Source organism: Pseudophryne corroboree, chromosome 1 (assembly GCF_028390025.1).
Source record: "Pseudophryne corroboree isolate aPseCor3 chromosome 1, aPseCor3.hap2, whole genome shotgun sequence".
NCBI classification, from domain to species: Eukaryota; Metazoa; Chordata; class Amphibia; order Anura; family Myobatrachidae; genus Pseudophryne; species Pseudophryne corroboree.
The window spans coordinates 100,622,407-100,644,422 of NC_086444.1; the positions used below are offsets into that span (position 1 = coordinate 100,622,407).

Sequence of the window (22,016 nt, forward strand, 5' to 3'; positions counted from 1 at the left end):
AGCTATTTCCCCTTTCCATTAAAGCAATGTTTCTCAGACTCTGTCCCCAAGACCCCAACAGATCCTGTTTTCCTGACCAGCTAGCTGGTGCACAGGTGCATTCATTCCGGTCACATTTTAAAGATCCACAGGTGATCTGGAAAACAGAAACTGTTAGAGATCCCGAAGGGCAAAGTATACGAGTAGCTGCACTGCAGGGTGTCTGTACAATGATGCATCCATAGTTTGCTACTGGTTTTGTACCATAATCCCATTATCTTGTCACACACGGTAATAGCTTCTGTTCTACAGGGTTTCATTTAAAGGTATTTTGTATTAAATTAAAAACCATAGCATTCCCATACGGAGACTTTTTGCTTCACAGGTGGCACTATTGTTGTAAGTGTATGACCAGCTAGAACAGTGGTTCTCAACTTCAAAGATCATCTACTCCCAACAGGTCATGTTTTCAGTATTTCTGTAGGTGGAAACAGGTGGGATAATTACTACTCATGTGCAGATGAATGAAATCCAGAAAACATGACCTGTTGAGGGTACTTGAGGAATGGCATTGTGGAACTGAACTAAAAGACTACTGATCTGTCTATGAAGCACAACTAGCTTAAAAAGCACAGACCATATCTGGTGTTACCAAGAGAGTGATTATTACTTAAATTCACTGTTGTGCAGAGTGTTCCTAATGGTAAAATGAAGGTATAATTATATGAAAAGGGGATCAACAACAAACTGAAGCCCTACTGTCCATTCATATGAAACAACCGCCACAAAAGGTGCCATCTGTGGATACTCAATAACCAACCCACCCGAAGCCCTCTACCAGCTCACTTACCAATGTTCAGTAGCAGCAGGTGTCAGCATTTCTTGCAGAGTCTTCTCATCCAGCCAATGGCACCATTCTGCTGCTGTTCTGATGTAGCTACAGGGAAAGAGGACATGTTGCTTACACCATAGCGAGCTACGCAGCACAATGTATGAAAAGAACTGTAAACGGATCGAAAGCTAGTTACTCCAGCTTCACATCACTCCACAACACCTGTATGTAGCCGTCAGCCAATCACACTTCAGAGCTCCCTTAGGATCCCACACCTGCACAATATGGACCTTCACTGGTGCGAGAATGAAACAGAAGGGAAAGGACAACTGTATTTTGATCTGGGGCATGCTAAAGTCTATTCTACTTATAGTTTTAATAAGATTTTACTCACCGGTAAATCTATTTCTCGTAGTCCGTAGTGGATGCTGGGAACTCTGTAAGGACCATGGGGAATAGACGGGTTCCGCAGGAGACTGGGCACTCTAAAAGAAAGATTAGGTACTATCTGGTGTGCACTGGCTCCTCCCTCTATGCCCCTCCTCCAGACCTCAGTTAGGATACTGTGCCCGGAAGAGCTGACACAATAAGGAAGGATTTTGAATCCCGGGTAAGACTCATACCAGCCACACCAATCACACCGTATAACTCGTGATACTATACCCAGTTAACAGTATGAAATATAACTGAGCCTCTCAACAGATGGCTCAACAATAACCCTTTAGTTAGGCAATAACTATATACAAGTATTGCAGACAATCCGCACTTGGGATGGGCGCCCAGCATCCACTACGGACTACGAGAAATAGATTTACCGGTGAGTAAAATCTTATTTTCTCTGACGTCCTAGTGGATGCTGGGAACTCCGTAAGGACCATGGGGATTATACCAAAGCTCCCAAACGGGCGGGAGTGCGCGGATGACTCTGCAGCACCGAATGAGAGAACTCAAGGTCCTCCTCAGCCAGGGTATCAAATTTGTAGAATTTAGCAAACGTGTTTGCCCCTGACCAAGTTGCAGCTCGGCAAAGTTGTAAAGCCGAGACCCCTCGGGCAGCTGCCCAAGATGAGCCCACTTTCCTCGTGGAATGGGCTGTTACTGATTTAGGATGCAGCAATCCAGCCGCAGAATGCTCCAGCTGAATTGTGCTACAAATTCAGCGAACAATAGTCTGCTTAGAAGCAGGAGCACCTATTTTGTTGGGTGCCTACAGGATAAAAAACGAGTCAGTTTTTCTGACTCCAGCCGTCCTGGAAATATAAATTTTTAAGGCCCTGACTACGTCCAGTAACTTGGAATCTTCCAAGTCCCTAGTAGCCGCAGGCACTACAATAGGTTGGTTCAAGTGAAAAACTGATACCACCTTAGGAAGAAACTGGGGACGAGTCCTCAATTCTGCCCTATCCATATGGAAAATCAGATAAGGGCTTTTACATGACAAAGCCGCCAATTCTGACACACGCCTGGCCGAAGCCAAGGCCAATAACATGACCACTTTCCACGTGAGATATTTCGAATCCACAGTTTTAAGTGGCTCAAACAAATGTAATTTTGAGAAACTCAATACCACGTTGAGATCCCAAGGTGCCACAGAAGGCACAAAAAAGGGGCTGAATATGTAGCACTCCCTTTACAAATGTCTGAACTCCAGGCAGTGAAGCCAGTTCTTTCTGGAAGAAAATCGACAGAGCCGAAATCTGGACCTTAATGGAACCCAAATTTAGGCCCATAGTCACTCCTGACTGTAGGAAGTGCAGAAAACGACCCAGCTGAAATTCCTCTGTTGGGGCCTTCCTGGCCTCACACCACGCAACCTATTTAAGCCAAATACGGTGATAATGGTTTGCGATTACTTCTTTCCTGGCTTTTATCAGCGTAGGAATGACTTCCTCCGGAATGCCCTTTCGCTTTAGGATCCGGAATTCAACCGCCATGCCGTCCAACGCAGCCGCGGTAAGTCTTGGAACAGACAGGGCCCCTGCTGTAGCAGATCCTGTCTGAGCGGTAGAGGCCATGGGTCCTCTGATATTATTTCTTGAAGTTCTGGGTACCAAGCTCTTCTTGGCCCATCCGGAACCACGAGTATCCTTCTTACTCCTCGTTTTCTTATTATTCTCAGTACCTTTGGTATGAGAGGCAGAGGAGGGAATACATAAACCGACTGGTACACCCACGGTGTCACTAGAGCGTCCCCAGCTATTTCTGAGGGTCCCTTGACCTGGCGCAATATCTAGTTTTTTGTTTAGGCGGGACGCCATCATGTCCACCTGTGGCCTTTCCCAACGGTTTACCAACAGTTGGAAGACTTCTGGATGAAGTCCCCACTCTCCCGGGTGTCGGTCGTGTCTGCTGAGGAAGTCTGCTTCCCAGTTGTCCACTCCCGGAATGAACACTGCTGACAGTGCTAAGACGTGATTTTCCGCCCATCGGAGAATCCTTGTGGCTTCTGCCATCGCCATCCTGCTTCTTGTGCCGCCCTGTCGGTTTACATGGGCGACTGCCGTGATGTTGTCTGATTGGATCAGTACCGGCTGGTTTTGAAGCAGAGGCCTTGCCAGACTTAGGGCATTGTAAATGGCCCTCAGTTCCAGAATATTTATGTGTAGGGACGACTCCTGACTTGACCAAAGTCCTTGGAAATTTCTTCCCTGTGTGACTGCCCCCCAGCCTCGAAGGCTGGCATCCGTGGTTACCAGGACCCAGTCCTGTATGCCGAATCTGCGGCCCTCTTGAAGATGAGCACTCTGCAGCCACCACAGTAGAGATACCCTGGTCCTTGGAGACAGGGTTATCAGCCGATGCATCTGAAGATGCGATTCAGACCACTTGTCCAAGAGGTCCCACTGAAAGGTTCTTGCATGGAACCTGCCGAATGGAATTTTGCTTCGTAAGAAGCTACCATTTTTCCCAGGACTCGATACCTGTTTTGGTTTCAGGAGGTCTCTGACTAGAGATGACAGCTCCTTGGCTTTCTCCTGCGGGAGAAACACTTTTTTCTGTTCTGTGTCCAGAACCATCCCCAGGAACAGCAGGCGTGTGGTAGGAACTAGCTGTGACTTTGGAATGTATAGAATCCATCCGTGCTGTTGTAGCACTTCCCGAGATAGTGCTACTCCGACCAACAACTGCTCCATGGACCTCGCCTTTATAAGGAGATCGTCCAAGTACGGGATAATTAAAAACTCCCTTTTTTCGAAGGAGTATCATCATTTCTGCCATTACCTTGGTAAAGACCCTCGGTGCCGTGGACAGTCCAAACGGCAGTGTTTGGAATTGGTAATGGCAATCCTGTACCACAAATCTGAGGTACTCCTGGTGAGGATGTAAATGGGGACATGTAGGTAAGCATCCTTGATGTCCAGGGATACCATGTAATCCCCCTCCTCCAGGCTTGCAATAACCGCTCTGAGCGATTCCATCTTGAACTTGAATTTTTTTATGTATGTGTTCAAGGACTTCAAATTTAAAATGGGTCTCACCGAACCGTCCGGTTTCGGTACCACAAACAGTGTGAAATAGTAACCCCGTCCTTGTTGAAGTAGGGGCACCTTGACTATCACCTGCTGGGAATACAGCTTGTGAATTGCCTCTAGCACAGCCTCCCTGCCTGAGGGAGTTGTCGGCAAGGCAGATTTGAGGAACCGGCGGGGGGGAGACGCCTCGAATTCCAGCCTGTACCCCTGAGATACTACTTGAAGGATCCAGGGATCCACCTGTGAGCGAGCCCACTGATCGCTGAAATTTTTGAGGCGGCCCCCCACCGTACCTGGCTACGCCTGTGGAGCCCCCGCGTCATGCGGTGGACTCAGAGGAAGCGGGGGAAGAATTTGATTCTGGGAACTGGCTGACTGGTGCAGCTTTTTCCCTCTTCCCTCGTCTCTGTGCAGAAAGGAAGCGCCTTTGACCCGCTTGCTTTTCTGAAGCCGAAAGGACTGTACCTGATAATACAGTGCTTTCTTAGGCTGTGAGGAAACCTGAGGTAAAAAAATTTCTTCCCAGCTGTTGCTGTGGATACGAGGTCCCAGAGACCATCCCCAAACAATTCCTCACTCTTATAAGGCTCTATGTGCCTTTTAAAGTCAGCATCACCTGTCCAGTGTCGGGTCTCTAATACCCTCCTGACAGAATGGACATTGCATTAATTCTGGATGCCAGCCGGCAAAATATCCCTCTGTGCATCCCTCATATATAAGACGACGTCTTATGTTCGCAAAATAGTATCCCTGTTTGACAGGGTTACAGACCACGCTGCAGCAGCACTATCTGCAGGTCTCAGTCTAGTACCTGAGTGTGTAAATACAGACTTCAGGATAGCCTCCTGCTTTTTATCAGCAGGTACCTTCAAAGTGGCCGTATCCTAAGACGGCAGTGCCACCTTTTTTGACAAACGTGTGAGCGCCTTATCCACCCTAGGGGATATCTCCCAGCGTAACTTATCCTCTGGCGGGAAAAGGTACGCCATCAGTAACTTTTTAGAAATTACCAGTTTCTTATCGGGGGAACCCACGCTTTTTCACACTTCATTCACTCATTTGATGGGGGAACAAAACACTGCCTGCTTTTTCTCCCCAAACATGAAACCCTTTTTTAGTGGTACTTGGGTTAATGTCAGAAATGTGTAACACATTTTTTATTGCCGGGATCATGCAACGGATGTTCCTAGTGGATTGTGTATATGTCTCAACCTCGTCGACACTGGAGTCAGACTCCGTGTCGACATCTGTGTCTGCCATCTGAGGGAGCGGGCGTTTTTGAGCCCCTGATGGCCTTTGAGACGCCTGGGCAGGCGCGGGCTGAGAAGCCGGCTGTCCCATAGCTGTTACGTCATCCAGCCTTTTATGTAAGGAGTTGACACTGTCGGTTAATACCTTCCACCTATCCATACACTCTGGTGTCGGCCCACAGGGGGCGACATGCCATTTATCGGCATCTGCTCCGCCTCCACATAAGCCTCCTCAAACATGTCGACACAGCCGTACCGACACACCGCAGACACACAGGGAATGCTCTGACTGAGGACAGGACCCCACACAGCCCTTTGGGGAGACAGAGAGAGAGTATGCCAGCACACACCAGAGCGCTATATAATGTAGGGATAAACACTATCACTGAGTGAATTTTCCCCAATAGCTGCTTGTATAAACAATATTGCGCCTAAATTTAGTGCCCCCCCCCCTCTCTTTTTAACCCTTTGAGCCTGAAAACTACAGGGGAGAGCCTGGGGAGCTGTCTTCCAGCTACACTGTGAAGAGAAAATGGCGCCAGTGTGCCGAGGGAGATAGCTCCGCCCCTTTTTCGCAGACTTTTCTCCCGCTTTTTTATGGATTCTGGCAGGGGTAATTATCACATATATAGCCTCTGGGGCTATATATTGTGATTATTTTGCCAGCCAAGGTGTTTTTATTGCTGCTCAGGCCCCCCCCCCAGCGCCCTGCACCCTCAGTGACCGGAGTGTGAAGTGTGTATGAGGAGCAATGGCGCACAGCTGCAGTGCTGTGCGCTACCTTGGTGAAGACTGAAGTCTTCTGCCGCCGATTTTCCGGACCATCTTCATGCTTCTGGCTCTGTAAGGGGGACGGTGGCGCGGCTCCGGGAACGAACACCAAGGACGGGTCCTGCGGTCGATCCCTCTGGAGCTAATGGTGTCCAGTAGCCTAAGAAGCCCAAGCTAGCTGCAAGCAGGTAGGTTCGCTTCTTCTCCCCTTAGTCCCTCGTTGCAGTGAGCCTGTTGCCAGCAGGTCTCACTGTAAAATAAAAAACCTAACATATACTTTCTTTCTAGGAGCTCAGGAGAGCCCCTAGTGTGCATCCAGCTCGGCCGGGCACAGAAATCTAACTGAGGTCTGGAGGAGGGGCATAGAGGGAGGAGCCAGTGCACACCAGATAGTACCTAATCTTTCTTTTAGAGTGCCCAGTCTCCTGCGGAGTCCGTCTATTCCCCATGGTCCTTACGGAGTTCCCAGCATCCACTAGGACGTCAGAGAAATATTGTTATTATAATGCACTTATACTTCCTATCATTTCCAAAGAAATAAGAACATGCTAACCATTACACCATCCGTACTGCCCTAAACTGAAGTGAAATAGAGCCTTTGCAACTAGAATTATAAAGACAATGTTGGTCAAACGGAGTGGCTGCCGCATTTGAGTAGAGATTTTTTTATACTTGGAGATGGGAATACAGTATATCTATCAGACTGAACAGCCAGGATACAGAGTCCGAAAGCTTTTCCCTCTCCAACCACGGTCTTGGAGCACTGAATAACTGCGTTCTAAAACTTGCAAATCTTGGGACAGTCCCACCAAATATGGAGGGGAGACCACAGTGTCTGTCCACAGCACCAGCAGGAGTTAGGTAGGCCTGGGAGCATTTTATTGAGAACATTACTGCATCTATACCACTGCATAATTAATTTAAAGTGCATTTCAAGTACTCATAGACTTTGGATAGACAGATCTGTTTCTACTGTCCATCCAAGACAATGGGAATTCAAATGTTTGAAAAGTCGGTTGGGTGTCTGTTTTTTCCTATTAGACAGGAAAAAATAAGAATTTACTTACCGATAATTCTATTTCTCGTAGTCCGTAGTGGATGCTGGGGACTCCGTCAGGACCATGGGGATTAGCGGGCTCCGCAGGAGACAGGGCACATCTAAAAAGCTTTTTAGGTCACATGGTGTGTACTGGCTCCTCCCCCTATGACCCTCCTCCAAGCCTCAGTTAGGTACTGTGCCCGGACGAGCGTACACAATAAGGAAGGATCTTGAATCCCGGGTAAGACTCATACCAGCCACACCAATCACACCGTACAACTTGTGATCTGAACCCAGTTAACAGTATGATAACAAAACGAAGTAGCCTCTGAAAAGATGGCTCACAACAATAGTAATAACCCGATTTTTGTAACAATAACTATGTACAAGCATTGCAGACAATCCGCACTTGGGATGGGCGCCCAGCATCCACTACGGACTACGAGAAATAGAATTATCGGTAAGTAAATTCTTATTTTCTCTAACGTCCTAGTGGATGCTGGGGACTCCGTCAGGACCATGGGGATTATACCAAAGCTCCCAAACGGGCGGGAGAGTGCGGATGACTCTGCAGCACCGAATGAGAGAACTCCAGGTCCTCTTTAGCCAGAGTATCAAATTTGTAAAATTTTACAAACGTGTTCTCCCCTGACCACGTAGCTGCTCGGCAAAGTTATAATGCCGAGACTCCTCGGGCAGCCGCCCAGGATGAGGCCACCTTCCTTGTGGAATGGGCATCTACATATTTCGGCTGTGGCAGGCCTGCCACAGAATGTGCAAGCTGAATTGTACTACAAATCTAGCGTGCAATAGACTGCTTAGAAGCAGGAGCACCCAGCTTGTTGGGTGCATACAATATAAACAGCAAGTCAGACTTTCTGACTCCAGCCGTCCTAACTATATATATATATATATATATATATATATTTTTAGGGCCCTGACAACGTCTAGTAACTTGGAGTCCTCCAAGTCCCCAGTAGCCGCAGGCACCACAATAGGTTGTTTCAGGTGACAACGCTGACACCCCTTTAGGAAGAAACTGGAGACGAGTCCCAGTTCTGCCCTGTTCAAATGGAAAATTTTAATATGGGCTTTTGTAAAACAAAGCCGCCCATTCTTTTTGACAATCGCCTGGCCGAGGCCAGGACTAACAACATGGTCACTTTCCATGTGAGATATTGGTCAACAGCATGGTCACTTTCCATGTGAGATATTTCAAATCCACAGATTTGAGCGGTTCAAACCAATATGATTTTAAGGAATCCCAACACTATGTTGAGATCTCACGGTGCCCCTAGAGGCACAAAAGAACTGTATATGGAATACACCCTTTACAATCTGGACTTCAGGAACTGAAGTCAATTTTTTCTGTAAGAAAATCTACAGGGCCGAAATTTAAATCTTAATGAACCCCAATTTGAGGCTCAAAACACTCCTGTTTTCAGGAAGTGCAGAATCGACCTAGTTGAATTTCCTTCGTGGAGCCTTCCTGGCCTTACCCACGCAACATATTTTCACCACATGTGGTGATGACGTTGTGCGGTCACCTCCTTCCTGGCTTTGACCAAGGTAGGTATGACCTCTTATGGAATGCCTTTTTCCCTTCAGAATCCGGTATTCAACCGCCATGCCGTCAAACGCAGCCGCGGTAATTCTTGGAAAAGACATGGTACTTGCTGAAGCAAGTCCCTTCTTAGCTCCCCAGGCCCTTAGTCCTCTGTGAGCATCTCTTGAAGCTCCGGGTACCAAGTCCCTCTTGGCCCATCCGGAGCCACTAGTATAGTTCATACTCCTCTATGTCTTATAATTCTCAATACCTTGGTTATGAGAAACAGAGGAGGGAACCCATACACTGACTGGTACACCCACGGTGTTACCAGAACATCCACAGCTATCGCCTGAAGGTCTCATGACCTGGCGGAATACCTGTCCCGTTTTTCGGGCGGGACGCTATCATGTCCACCTTTGGTCTTTGCCAACGGTCCACAATCATGCTGAAAAACTTCCCTATGAAGTTTCCACTCTCCCGGGTGGAGGTCATGCCTGCTGAGGAAGTTTGCTTCCCAGTCGTCCACTCCCGGAAAGAACACTGCTGACAGTGCTATCACATGATTTTCCGCCTAGCGAAAAATCCTTGCAGTTTTGTCACTGCCCTCCTGCTTCTTGTGCCGCCCTTTCTGTTTACGTGGGCGACTGCCGTGATGTTATCCCACTGGATCAATACCGGCTGACCTTGAAGCAGAGGTCTTGCTAAGTTTAGAGCCTTATAAATTTGCTCTAAGCTTATTTATGCAGAGAGAATTCTCCAGACTTAATCACACTTCCCTGGAAATTTTTTCCCTGTGTGACTGTTCTCCAGCCTCTCAGGCTGGCCTCCGTGGTCACCGGCATCCAATCCTGAATGCCAAATCTGCGGCCCTCTAGAAGATGAGCACTCTGTAATCACCACAGGAGAGACACCCTTGTCCTTGGATATAGGGTTATCCGCTGATGCATCTAAGGATGCGATCCGGACCATTTGTCCAGCAGATCCCACCGAAGAGTTCTTGCGGGAAATCTGCCGAATGGAATTGCTTCGTAATAAGCCACCATTTTTACCAGGACTCTTGTGCAATGATGCACTGACACTTTTCCTGGTTTTAGGAGGATCCCGATTAGCTCGGATAACTCCCTGGCTTTCTCCACTGGGAGAAACACGTTTTTCTGGACTGTGTCCAGAATCATCCCTATGAACAGTAGACGTGTCATCGGAAAAAGCTGCGATTTTGGAATATTTAGAATCCACTCGTGCTGTCGTAGAACTACTTAAGATAGTGCTACTCCGACCTCCAACTGTTCTCTGGACCTTGCCCTTATCAGGAAAGCGTCCATGTTTCCTTTTAAGAAAAATCATCATTCCGGCCATTACCTTGGTAAAGACCCGGGGCGCCGTGGACAACCCAAACGGCAGCGTCTGAACTGATAGTGACAGTTCTGTACCAGGAACCTGAAGTACCCTTGGTGAGAAGGGCAAATTTGGACCTGTAGGTAAGCGTCCCTGATATCCAGTGACACCATATCGTCCCCTTCTTCCTGGTTCGCTATCACTGCTCTGAGTGACTCCATCTTGATTTGAACGCTTGTATGTAAGTGTTCAAATATTTCAGATCTCACCGAGCCGGTTGGCTTCAGTACCACAATATAGTGTGGAATACTACCCCCTTCCATGTTGTAAGAGGGGTACTTTGATTATCACCTGCTGGGAATACAGCCTGTGAATTGTGTGAGGGGGAGATGTCTCGAATTTCCAATGTACACCTGGGATACTACATGTAGGATCCCGGAGTTCCCTTGCGAGTGAGCCCCCTGCGTACTGAAACTCTTGAGATGACCCCCTACCGCACCTGAGTCCGCTTGTACGGCCCCAGCGTTATGCTGCGGACTTGGCAGAAGCTGTGAGGGGCTTCTGTTCCTGGGAATGGGCTGCTTGCTGCAGTCTTCTTCCCTTTCCTCTACCCCTGGGCAGATATGACTGGCCTTTGCCCGCCTGCCCGTATGGGGACGAAAGGACTGAGACTGAAAAGACTGTGTCCTTTTTTGCCGATATGTGATTCGGGGTAACAAAAGGTGGATTTTTCAGCTGTTGCCATGGCCACCAGGTCCGATGGACCGCCCCTTTATACGGCAATACTTCCACATGCCGTCTGGAATCTGCCTCACCTGACCACTGTCGTGTCTTCGTCTGGCAGATATGTACATCACATTTACTCTTGATGCCAGAATGCAAATATCCCTCTGCGCATCACGCATATATAGAAATGCATCCTTAAAATGCTCTATAGTCAATAAAATCTTGTCCCTGTCAAGGGTATCAAAATTTTCAGTCAGGAAATCCGACCAAGCCCCCTCAGCGCTGCACATCCAGGCTGAGGCGATTGCTGGTCGTAGTATAACACCAGTATGTGTGTATATACTGTCATGATATTTTTCAGCTTCCTATCAGCTGGCTTCTTGAGGGCGGCCGTATCTAGAGACGGTAACGCCATGTTTTTATAAGCGTGTGAGCGCCTTATCCACCCTAAGGTGTGTTTCCCAACTCGCCCTTACTTCTGGCGGGAAAGGGTATACCGCCCATAACTTTCTATCGGAGGAACCCCACGTATCATCACACACTTCATTTAATTTATCTGATTCAGGCAAAACTACAAGTAGTTTATTCATACCCTACAAAATACCCTTATTTGTGGTACTTGTAGTATCAGAAATATGTAACAGCTCCTTCATTGCCCTTAACATGTAACTCGTGGCCCTAAAGGAAAATTACGTATGTTTCTTCACCGTCGACACTGGGGTCAGTGTCCATGTCTGTGTCTGTCGACCGACTGAGGTAAATGGGCGTTTTTACAAGCCCCTGACGGTGTCTGAGACGCCTGGACCGGTACTAATTTGTCCGCCGGCCATCTCATGTCGTCAACCGTCTTGCAGCGTGTTGACATTATCACGTAATTCCATAAGTAGACCATCCATTCCGGTGTCGACTCCCTAGAGAGTGACATCAACATTACAGGCAATTTGCTCCGCCTCCTCACCAACATTTTCCTCATACATGTCGACACACACGTACCGACATACAGCACACACACAGGGAATGCTCTGATAGAGGACAGGACCCACTAGCCCTTTGGGGAGACAGAGGGAGAGTTTGCCAGCACACACCAAAAGCGCTATAATGTATATAACAACCCTAGAAGGTGTTGTTTCTATATATGCGCTCTTAATATATCATTATATCGCCAATTTATGCCCCCCTTCTCTTTTAACCCTGTTTCTGTAGTGCAGTGCAGGGGAGAGTGGGAGCCTTCCTCACCAGCGGAGCTGATCAGGAAAATGGCGCCGTGTGCTGAGGAGAATAAGCTCCGCCCCCTTTTCGGCGGGCTTTTCCTCCCGGTTTTTTAATAACTGGCCTGGGTTAAAATACATACATATAGCCTTAATGGCTATATGTGATGTATTTATTTGCCAAATAGGTATTTATATTGCTGCCCAGGGCGCCCCCAGCAGCGCCCTGCACCCTCCGTGACCGTGTCAGTGAGCCGTGTGACAACAATGGCGCACAGCTGCAGTGCTGTGCGCTACCTCTCTGAAGACTGTGAAGTCTTCTGCCGCCTGTTTCCGGACCTCCGTTCCGCCGTCTTTCTTCAGCGTCTGTAAGGGGGATCGGCGGCGCGGCTCCGGGACGAACCCCAGGCTGACCTGTGTTCCGACTCCCTCTGGAGCTCAGTGTCCAGTAGCCTAAGACTTCAATCCTCCTGCACGCAGGTGAGTTGCAAGTCTCTCCCCTAGGTCCCTCGTTGCAGTGATCCTGTCGCCAGCAGGAATCACTGATTAGAAACCTAAAAAAAAAAAAAAAACTTTACTAAATAGCTCCTTAAGAGAGCCATCCAGTTTGCACCCTTCTCGGACGGGCACAAAAACCTAACTTAACCTAACTGAGGCTTGGAGGAGGGTCATAGGGGGAGGAGCCAGTACACACCATGTGACCTAAAAAGCTTTTTAGATGTGCCCTGTCTCCTGCGGAGCCCGCTAATCCCCATGGTCCTGACGGAGTCCCCAGCATCCACTAGGACGTTAGAGAAAACAGACAACCAACTGACTTTTCAAACAATTAAATCTCCCCCAGTATGTCTTATGTAGGAAATGTATTACTTGAAGCTACTGCCATAATTCTCCTCTCGGCAAATTCCATTTCTCTTAAAGAGAGGGGAAAGGGAGAACCGTATCATCCTCCACTAGCTGCCAAGACTCAATCAGTTGGTGGAGATGAAATAATCATCGTACTTGACGATGACTGGAAAAAGATAAGCGAGGGGCACTCCTTGACGAGTCTACAGCCGGCTCTAGCACCCAATTAAGGTCTTCCCCTAATACCAAAATCCCAAGTTGGAGAGACTAAACCTTTCCAAAGGTCTAATTAAAAAACACCAACTGACCATGATTGGGTATACATTTACAAATGTTAAGTTGTGATCAAAAACATTTCCTTTTACCAAAAGGCCCCATCCTGCATCCAAAACATGCGAGGAAAACCCAGAAATTGGAACACTCTTAGCAAAAAGGATCTCCACCCCTGTCATCTTTCCCATTCGGGTTATTACTAGTTAACGCTTGGGATAGTTTCTCCGGTACGTAAAACCCTTGGTGTTAAGCACAACTGTCTCCAATCTCCCTGCAGCTCTAGATGTAGCAAAACTGGACAGTATAGACAAGAGTGGCTAGGAAAAAGGGAAAGTCGCACACAGATATACAAGTGTCATATCAAATTACTCAGCCTCATGCGTCCTACTCACATTGCGCTGCGACTAGGGCGCATTTTCAGCATTAAAAGACGCTAGAAGATTCTCACACAATCTGGCATGCCAAGAGGGGCTGTTTGGCGTGACTGCAGCAAAGATGTATGGTTTGTGTTCATTGAACCATCAGAAATCAAACGGTGTCACTAGCTTAATAGCATTCAAAAAATGTATTTCGGAATATTCCGTATTTTGGGATATGGGAGACTCAACGGTACGTTATTCTGCGTAAATGAATTCTCGTATCCGTTCCTATGTATTGCACTTATATGGACAGCAGCCTGTTTAACAATCTTACTGTGACAACACAGCCGGCGCGTTGTGTCGCACAGTGGTAAAAGACACGCAGCTACTTCCCTAGCCCTGGTCTGACCCATGGACTACACTGATTGTTGATCTGTATTTGGCTATGTATTAGGCAATATTATATTGTATGATGTTATTGTTACAAGGGTACAGTTATGTTTTCGATGTATATATATGAATGTATTGGTTATTGTGTTATAGTTTGTAAAATAATGTTTCCCCCCATATGACTACGCAGATAACCTGTGTGTTTGCTGTTGTGTAGATACAGCCAGTCTCAGATGTCAGGCCATACACCCCCCTCATTCTTCCCCACACAATGGATTCCAGGCCACACAATCAGATTAAGCAAGGTTACTTTAATTAACATCTATTGTGGCCTAGGGGACATGCCTGTACATGTGAAACTAGGTTTGCTCTGAAACTGTCTGGGGGTGTCGCCTTATTGGAGGAAAAGACAAAGGTTTGATAATAGCAAAGAGGGGACATGAGACAGAGGGTGAGAGAGAGGCAGGAGACTGACTAAGAAGTAATGTTCTGTCAGGAGCTCCAGGAGGGAATTGTCGTGTAGAATTGGATCACAGAAGTGTGCTGAACTGTGTTATAACCTATTCTGTTAATAAACCACTGTTGGTTTTTCATCTACCACCGTGACTGAGTGATTTTGAACCCAATATCCTCACATTTGGTGGCAGCAGTGGGATCACTCAAGACACCAGCAGAAAGGTATAAACCACAGCAGGCAATGGATTCTGCCCCGCTATGCTACCGATACAGCAAGAAGGATCAACTACAGGACCTCTGTCGAACAAGACGGATTGAGTTTAATGCATCGGACACCAGAGCAGTCTTAATGGCAAAGCTAGCTGAATGGGACCAAGAACACCCTGGGCAGGAGGATGATGAGGACTGCATCCCAGAGCAGGCCGAGGGTCAAGGAACCACTGGAACCGCTACAACAGGCCCTGCACTGGTCGTTGGAAGTACAGATCAGTTGCGGGAGTTGCTGGCAGCACTAGGGCAAGGAGCATCAGTACTGGGAGCCGCATTGGGGGCGCAGACCGGTATAACCGCCCCGGCAGTGGCGGTAAGGCAGACCTCCCGGCTGAGGTATAATGAGGTCCCACCTTTTGATGAGGTCAGTTCGGATATTGATACTCATTTGCAGATGTTTGAATCGGTTATGATAATGCATGGAATTGAGGCAACAGAGTGGCCTCGATATTTGGTACCCAGTCTGAGAGGGCGGGCACTGGAGGCATTCCATGCCCTGAGTCCAGAGCAGATCCTGGTATATGAGGAGGTACGGAGTGTGCTGCTTGCCAGATATGCGGTGACCGCTGAATCGTATCGCATAAAGTTCCGGTCTATGGCGCGGAAAGGAGATGTCTCATTTATAGAGTTCAATAACTTGCTGCGGAGGAACTGTGATAAGTGGCTAGCTGTGAAGAAGGCCCTTACTGTAGCAGACATTAAAAATGCTTTTATTTTGGAGCAGCTGCTAAACAAGATGCCTCCAGAGATCAGGGAGTGGGTGGCAGACCGGAACCCTACCACTCCGGAAAAAGCAGCACACCTAGCAGATGAGTTCACAGCTAACAGGCCTCGGTGGAGAGGTGCCAATACAGAGGAGAGGACAACCCTCCGACGGCCCCAGCAGGATCGTGATCTACCATTGCTCCCCCACCGGCCGGCCCCAATACATACCCCAGCTTCCCTAGCCAGAAATTCAAGGTCTCGGGGACCAGCGTCACCTGCAAGCCGACGCTGCTACAACTGTGACCAGGTGGGGCATTTACTTCGTGACTGTACACGGGTAAGACGGCCATTCCCAGGTACCCAATCTGCCATGTCGCGGGTGGCTGTGTGCCACGAATCATTTGGAACGGGCGAGGTGGACTACTTTCCTGATGCGCCAGAGGCGGAGGAAGTAGCATACCAAGTAGAGGTGGTAGCAGCTATTGGGAAATCCACCCCGGATAATATGAAGACCCACCTACAACCTGTAAAAGTTAATGGGAAGGAGCTGCAAGGGTTGAGAGACTCTGGAGCTTCTATCACCCTTATACGGCCAGAATTAATTCCCCCCTGCCAGATACTGAAGAAAAGGAAAGTTAAAATTTCCATGGCAGGAGGGCAGATCACTGTAATACCTATGGCAAGGGTACACCTGGACTGGGGCCTGGACTCTGGAGAGGTAAATGTGGGACTTTTGGATGGATTACCCACTCACGTCATTCTGGGCAACGATCTGAGTGCTGGATTGGCTAGTTACTTTGTGGGAGCTATCACCCGAAGCCAAGCACAGGCATTGGAGACAGTGCATGAGAACCCTCTCATGCCAGCACCAGGAGTCCCTGTGGAAGTGACAGCCACAAACCGTGAACCGTTGGCGGTAAGTAACCCTGTCCCGGACTTGCCTGACTGTGATGAGAATCTGGGGGAAGTAGATAGGATAGCCTTTAGGGAAGCCCAACGGACCGACCCCTCCCTAGCTAGCCTCCGCAGGGCAGCGGGACGAACAGATTGGGGGCCTCAGGAGGATCGCATTATGTGGGAGGAGGGGAGACTGTACCGGGTGCCAGCAAAAGCAGACCCATTAGAGCCCGGGGTCCTAAGAAAACAGTTGATTGTTCCACAGCAGTACCGTGCCCGGTTGCTGGCCCATGCCCATGACATTCCCTTAGCAGGCCACTTAGGGGTTCGGAAAACCCGTGCCCGGCTGCTGCGACATTTCTTCTGGTCTGGGGTTAACCAGGAGGTAAAACAGTATAGAGAGTCATGTGAGGTCTGCCAACGCCTCGGGGGACCCCCACGCCGGGTTCCCCTACAACCCATGCCTGTCATAAGTGAGCCATTTAAGAGAGTGGCCATGGACATTGTGGGGCCTTTTAAGAAACCGAGCCGAACAGGAAAGAGATACATACTGACTGTAGTTGATTACGCGACTAGATACCCTGAGGCAGTGGCACTGGCATCCATAGATGCTGAACATATCGCCCAGGCTCTTATGGATATTTTTAGTCGCGTAGGATTTCCCCAAGAAGTAGTTACTGATCAGGGTACGCAATTTCAAGGGGAATTGCTGCAGACAGTATGGGACAACTTTGGGGTCCATCCCTTACGCACCACCCCTTATCACCCCCAGACTAATGGTCTCTGTGAGAGATTCAATTCGACCCTAAAGCAGTTGCTGCGGGCATTTGCTGAATCGGAGGGGGGAGACTGGGAGAAGTCCTTGCAACAGCTATTATTCGCGTACCGCGAAGTGCCGCAGGATTCAACCGGATTCTCTCCTTTTGAGTTACTATATGTCCGAAGGGTAAGGGGACCACTTGACCTAGTCAGGGAAAGCTGGGAAGGGTCATTTCAGGAACCTGAGGTTCCCATCTTGGAATATGTAGTCCAAATGAAGGAGAAACTGCACAGGCTGATGCAGCTTGCGCATGACCACACCCTGGGCGCGCAGGAAAGACAGTGCCAGTACTATAACCAACGAGCGCAGGACAGGGAACTAGAGGTTGGACAGAAAGTGATGGTGCTAGTACCTGCCCGAAAGCATAAGTTACAGGCGACCTGGGCAGGGCCTTATACTGTAGTGGATCGGCAGGGACGGGTAGATTACATTATTGCCCTAGACCAAACAGGGAAGCGGGTGGGTACCTACCACATAAATAGGTTAAAGAAATATGTCACCAGGGAGATAGGGGCGGTGGCAATCTGTTGCCCACCTATGGATGACCCAGAGACTGACCCCATCCCTGATATTCTAGCAGCCACCAAGAGGGACCTAGGAGTGGAGGCAGTGCCCATAGGCTCGCAATTAACAGAAACCCAGGCCCTACAGATGAGGGAGGTATTGGAGGTAGAGAGGCCACAATTCACAAGCAGGCCAGGGCGCACTCATGTAGTGTCCCATCATGTCAACACCGGGGAGGCTCGGCCCACTAGGCAACCCGCTTATCGGGTGAACCCCAGGGTGATTGATATGATCAAAAGGGAGGTCGATGAAATGCTGGCGCTTGGTGTTATTGTACCGTCCCATAGTCCCTGGGCCGCCAGCGTAGTCCTAGTGCCCAAGAAAGATGGCAGTACCCGCTTCTGCGTGGACTATAGGAGGCTGAACGAGGTGACAGTGACAGACGCATACCCCATGCCCCGGGTAGATGAGCTGTTAGACAGGTTGGGAATGGCACGCTATGTATCCACTCTGGATCTTAGCAAAGGATACTGGCAGATACCCCTTACCAGGGAGGCACAGGAGAGGTCTGCATTCAGCACCCCATTTGGGCTCTTTGAATTTACTGCCATGCCCTTTGGGATGAAGAATGCCCCAGCCACCTTTCAGCGTACCATAGATCACCTACTGACAGGGTGTCAGGACTTTGCCCAGGCATACCTTGATGACATAGCCATTTTTAGTCAGACATGGGAGGAGCATCTGCAGCATGTGGCCCAGGTGTTGGCACGGATCAGCAAGGCAGGGTTAACAATCAGACCTGACAAATGTCAGATGGGGATGGCAGAGGTGTTGTACCTCGGGCATAGGGTTGGCGGAGGCCATATTCGTCCAGAGCCAGCTAAAATTGAGGCCATCCTGAAATGGCCTCGGCCCACTAACCAAAAGCAGGTGCGGGCCTTCCTTGGAACAGCAGGGTACTACCGTAAATTTGTGCCCCAGTACAGCACCATTGCCAAACCCCTGACTGACCTAACAACAAAAAAATACACCCGACAAATTGACTGGAGCCCAGAGTGTGAGCAGGCTTTTTCCCAGCTGAAGGACATTTTGTCCCAATCCCCAGTGTTAGCAGCCCCCGACTTCCGCCGGCGGTTCATTGTGCAAACAGATGCCTCGGGTTGTGGAATAGGAGCTGTGTTGAGCCAAGTAGGGGAGGATGGTTGTGAACACCCAGTTGCCTTTCTCTCCCGAAAACTTATGGACCGTGAGATAGCCTATGCCACTATTGAAAAGGAGTGCCTGGCCATAGTCTGGGCACTCAAGAAATTGCAGGCATATGTGTACGGGCGCGAGTTCTCAGTGGTAACAGACCACAGTCCCCTTAGTTGGTTACAGCGCACTGCCGGAGACAATGGACGACTGCTGAGATGGAGCTTAGCCCTACAACTATACAATTTCTCTATCTCTCATAAAAAGGGCAGAGATCACGGGAACGCAGATGGCCTGTCCCGTCAGCAGGAACCAGACCAAGCGCCGAGCAAGCCCAGGAAATCCCTCGCTACAAATACCCAGGGTACAGGAGAATACCATTACTCTCAGCAAGCTTAAGCCACCCAGGACACCGGGCTTGGAAGTAGAGGGAGGAAATGTGACAACACAGCCGGCGCGTTGTGTCGCACAGTGGTAAAAGACACGCAGCTACTTCCCTAGCCCTGGTCTGACCCATGGACTACACTGATTGTTGATCTGTATTTGGCTATGTATTAGGCAATATTGTATTATATTGTATGATGTTATTGTTACAAGGGTACAGTTATGTTTTCGATGTATATATATGAATGTATTGGTTATTGTGTTATAGTTTGTAAAATAATGTTTCCCCCCATATGACTGCGCAGATAACCTGTGTGTTTGCTGTTGTGTAGATACAGCCAGTCTCAGATGTCAGGCCATACACCCCCCTCATTCTTCCCCACACAATGGATTCCAGGCCACACAAATCAGATTAAGCAAGGTTACTTTAATTAACATCTATTGTGGCCTAGGGGACATGCCTGTACATGTGAAACTAGGTTTGCTCTGAAACTGTCTGGGGGTGTCGCCTTATTGGAGGAAAAGACAAAGGTTTGATAATAGCAAAGAGGGGACGTGAGACAGAGGGTGAGAGAGAGGCAGGAGACTGACTAAGAAGTAATGTTCTGTCAGGAGCTCCAGGAGGGAATTGTCGTGTAGAATTGGATCACAGAAGTGTGCTGAACTGTGTTATAACCTATTCTGTTAATAAACCACTGTTGGTTTTTCATCTACCACCGTGACTGAGTGATTTTGAACCCAATATCCTCACACTTACACTATGGTAATAAGGGCCTAATAATTCAGACCTGATCAGTGCTGTGCGTTTTCGCCCAGCGGGCGATCAGGTCTGAACTGCGCATGCGCCGGTGCCAGCGCATGCCAGACAGCTGACGGCTGCCTCAGCCCTGCAATCGCCTCTGCTTGATTGACAGACAGAGGTGGTCGCTGGGTGGGTGGGAGGGGCGGGCCGGCAGCATTAGGCCGCCGTTTAGGGGGCGCGGACCAGGCAACGCAGGCGTGCCCGCACCGTTGGAGGGGCAGGCCACGCCGGCTGCATGATGCCACACGCAGCCGCTGTGACCCTCACAGCGACGAGTAGCTCCTGCGCTGGCAGGGAGCTACTCCTAAAGAACAAAAGCATCGCCGCTGTGCAATGCTTTTGTACTTGTGCAGGGGGGGCTGACATGCGGGGCGGACTAGCTCTGTGCTGAGCGTCCCCCCGCATGTCAGTGTGGGACTGATCGTAGATGTGCTAAATTTAGCACATCTACGATCAGAATTTAGCACATCTACGATCAGGTGGGAATTAGGCCCTATATACAAACGTGGCAGATACTCACACACATTGTTTCCTCACTTTGTCTCTACGGTATACTTTTCCTGCACAAATTAAATTGTGCCTATTTCTCTATGTTTTTCCTGGAGCTACACAAGTTTTGCTAGACTGTCATTCATTTTCCTCTAGTGCCAGACTGAATGGGATTTATTTCCTCTTAGGGCGCAGTGCTGATTACCCCTTCAGATGTGGTTCTACAATAAAGAATGTGCAATAACCACTACATTAGAACTGTTCTGGAAGTGGCACGGCTGGCTGCCTATACATGTAGTCATTGCATAGCTTTGGCTAGTGTTCTTTGGGGGTGATTCAGATCTGATTGTAGATGTGCTAAATTTAGCACATCTACGATCAATTTGTTTCTCTGACATGTGGGGGGACGCCCAACACAGGGCTAGTCCGCCCCGCATGTGTGGCCCTATCCCCTGCAAGGGTGCAAAAGCGTCACATGCCGGCGTTGCTTTTGCACCAGTCGAGTAGCTCCCTGCACTGCGCTGGCAGGCGGCTACCTGCCGGGTCTCTGGTCACAGCGGCTGCGTGTGACATCACGCAGCCACTGCGACCCAACCCCGCAATGGTCCGGACACGCCTGTGTTGTCTTGACCGCGCCCCACCAACTACGTTCTAACGCCATTGGCACGCCCCCTCCCGCCCCACCTCTGCCTGTCAATCAGGCAGAGGCGATCACAGCCCTGAGATGCTTTTAGCATCTCACTGGGCATCCTGGGGTGCGCGCTCCTCAAAGGGTTTCAGACTGCGATCCAGTCGGAATACGGCCCCTTATCCGTAGGCCTATAGGGATTTCTGATATGACTGCACTCTAATTCTACCAAGGTGCTACTTACATAGTTCTAGATGCATTTCAGAGGACACGGCAGTGATTCAGAGGACAAAATACATACCTGGCATACTCCCCAGGACACTCCAGTTCCACAAGTTCTGATGATCCATTAGGTAAACGTAAACAGCACCAACCAAAGTGTTGGTGCTTAGAAGCACTGGGTGCTCTGTGTGGCGCTGTGCTGTCTTGCAGCTAACAATAGGGCAGAAATACAAAAAGATCAGGGATTACTTGTTATCCCATTACACCACTCCTACAGTAACTGTGATTAAATATTACACATGGATGGTCATCAGTTACAGATGGGTCGTAACTATTTAGGCTTTTAGTCAGATGGGGATACAGTAGCTTTTCACTTTGATTCCATGAAGGAGATTGTTGTCATCGCTTCCTACATTTCAATGAGATCTAATGTCAGTGTCCCTTGCATGCTATCGATGGTTTAAACCGATGATTGGTTTGGTTGTAGCTAGGGAGGGCAATCCCATCTCTTTTTTTTTCCCCGATTGAGTTGATCAATGAAAATAGTATTATTCTGTACTTAGGTAAGTGGTGTGAGGGGCAATGACAGTTATTTTTTTTTACTGTGGGCCTGTGCACAAG

At 48.8% G+C, this 22,016-nt stretch overlaps 1 protein-coding gene across 2 annotated transcripts in view; it reads right to left on the bottom strand.

The window, feature by feature from the left end:
- C1H5orf34 (chromosome 1 C5orf34 homolog) overlaps positions 1-22,016 on the bottom strand; it is a 99,851-nt gene that overhangs the window by 27,518 nt on the left and 50,317 nt on the right. For both annotated transcript variants that reach the window (XM_063961751.1, XM_063961761.1), the window contains exons 9-10: positions 21,475-21,605; positions 830-916 (exon numbers count right to left, since the gene is read on the bottom strand). In XM_063961751.1, coding sequence (XP_063817821.1) covers positions 830-916; positions 21,475-21,605 — 218 coding nt within the window. The remainder of the gene's footprint in view (positions 1-829; positions 917-21,474; positions 21,606-22,016) is intronic.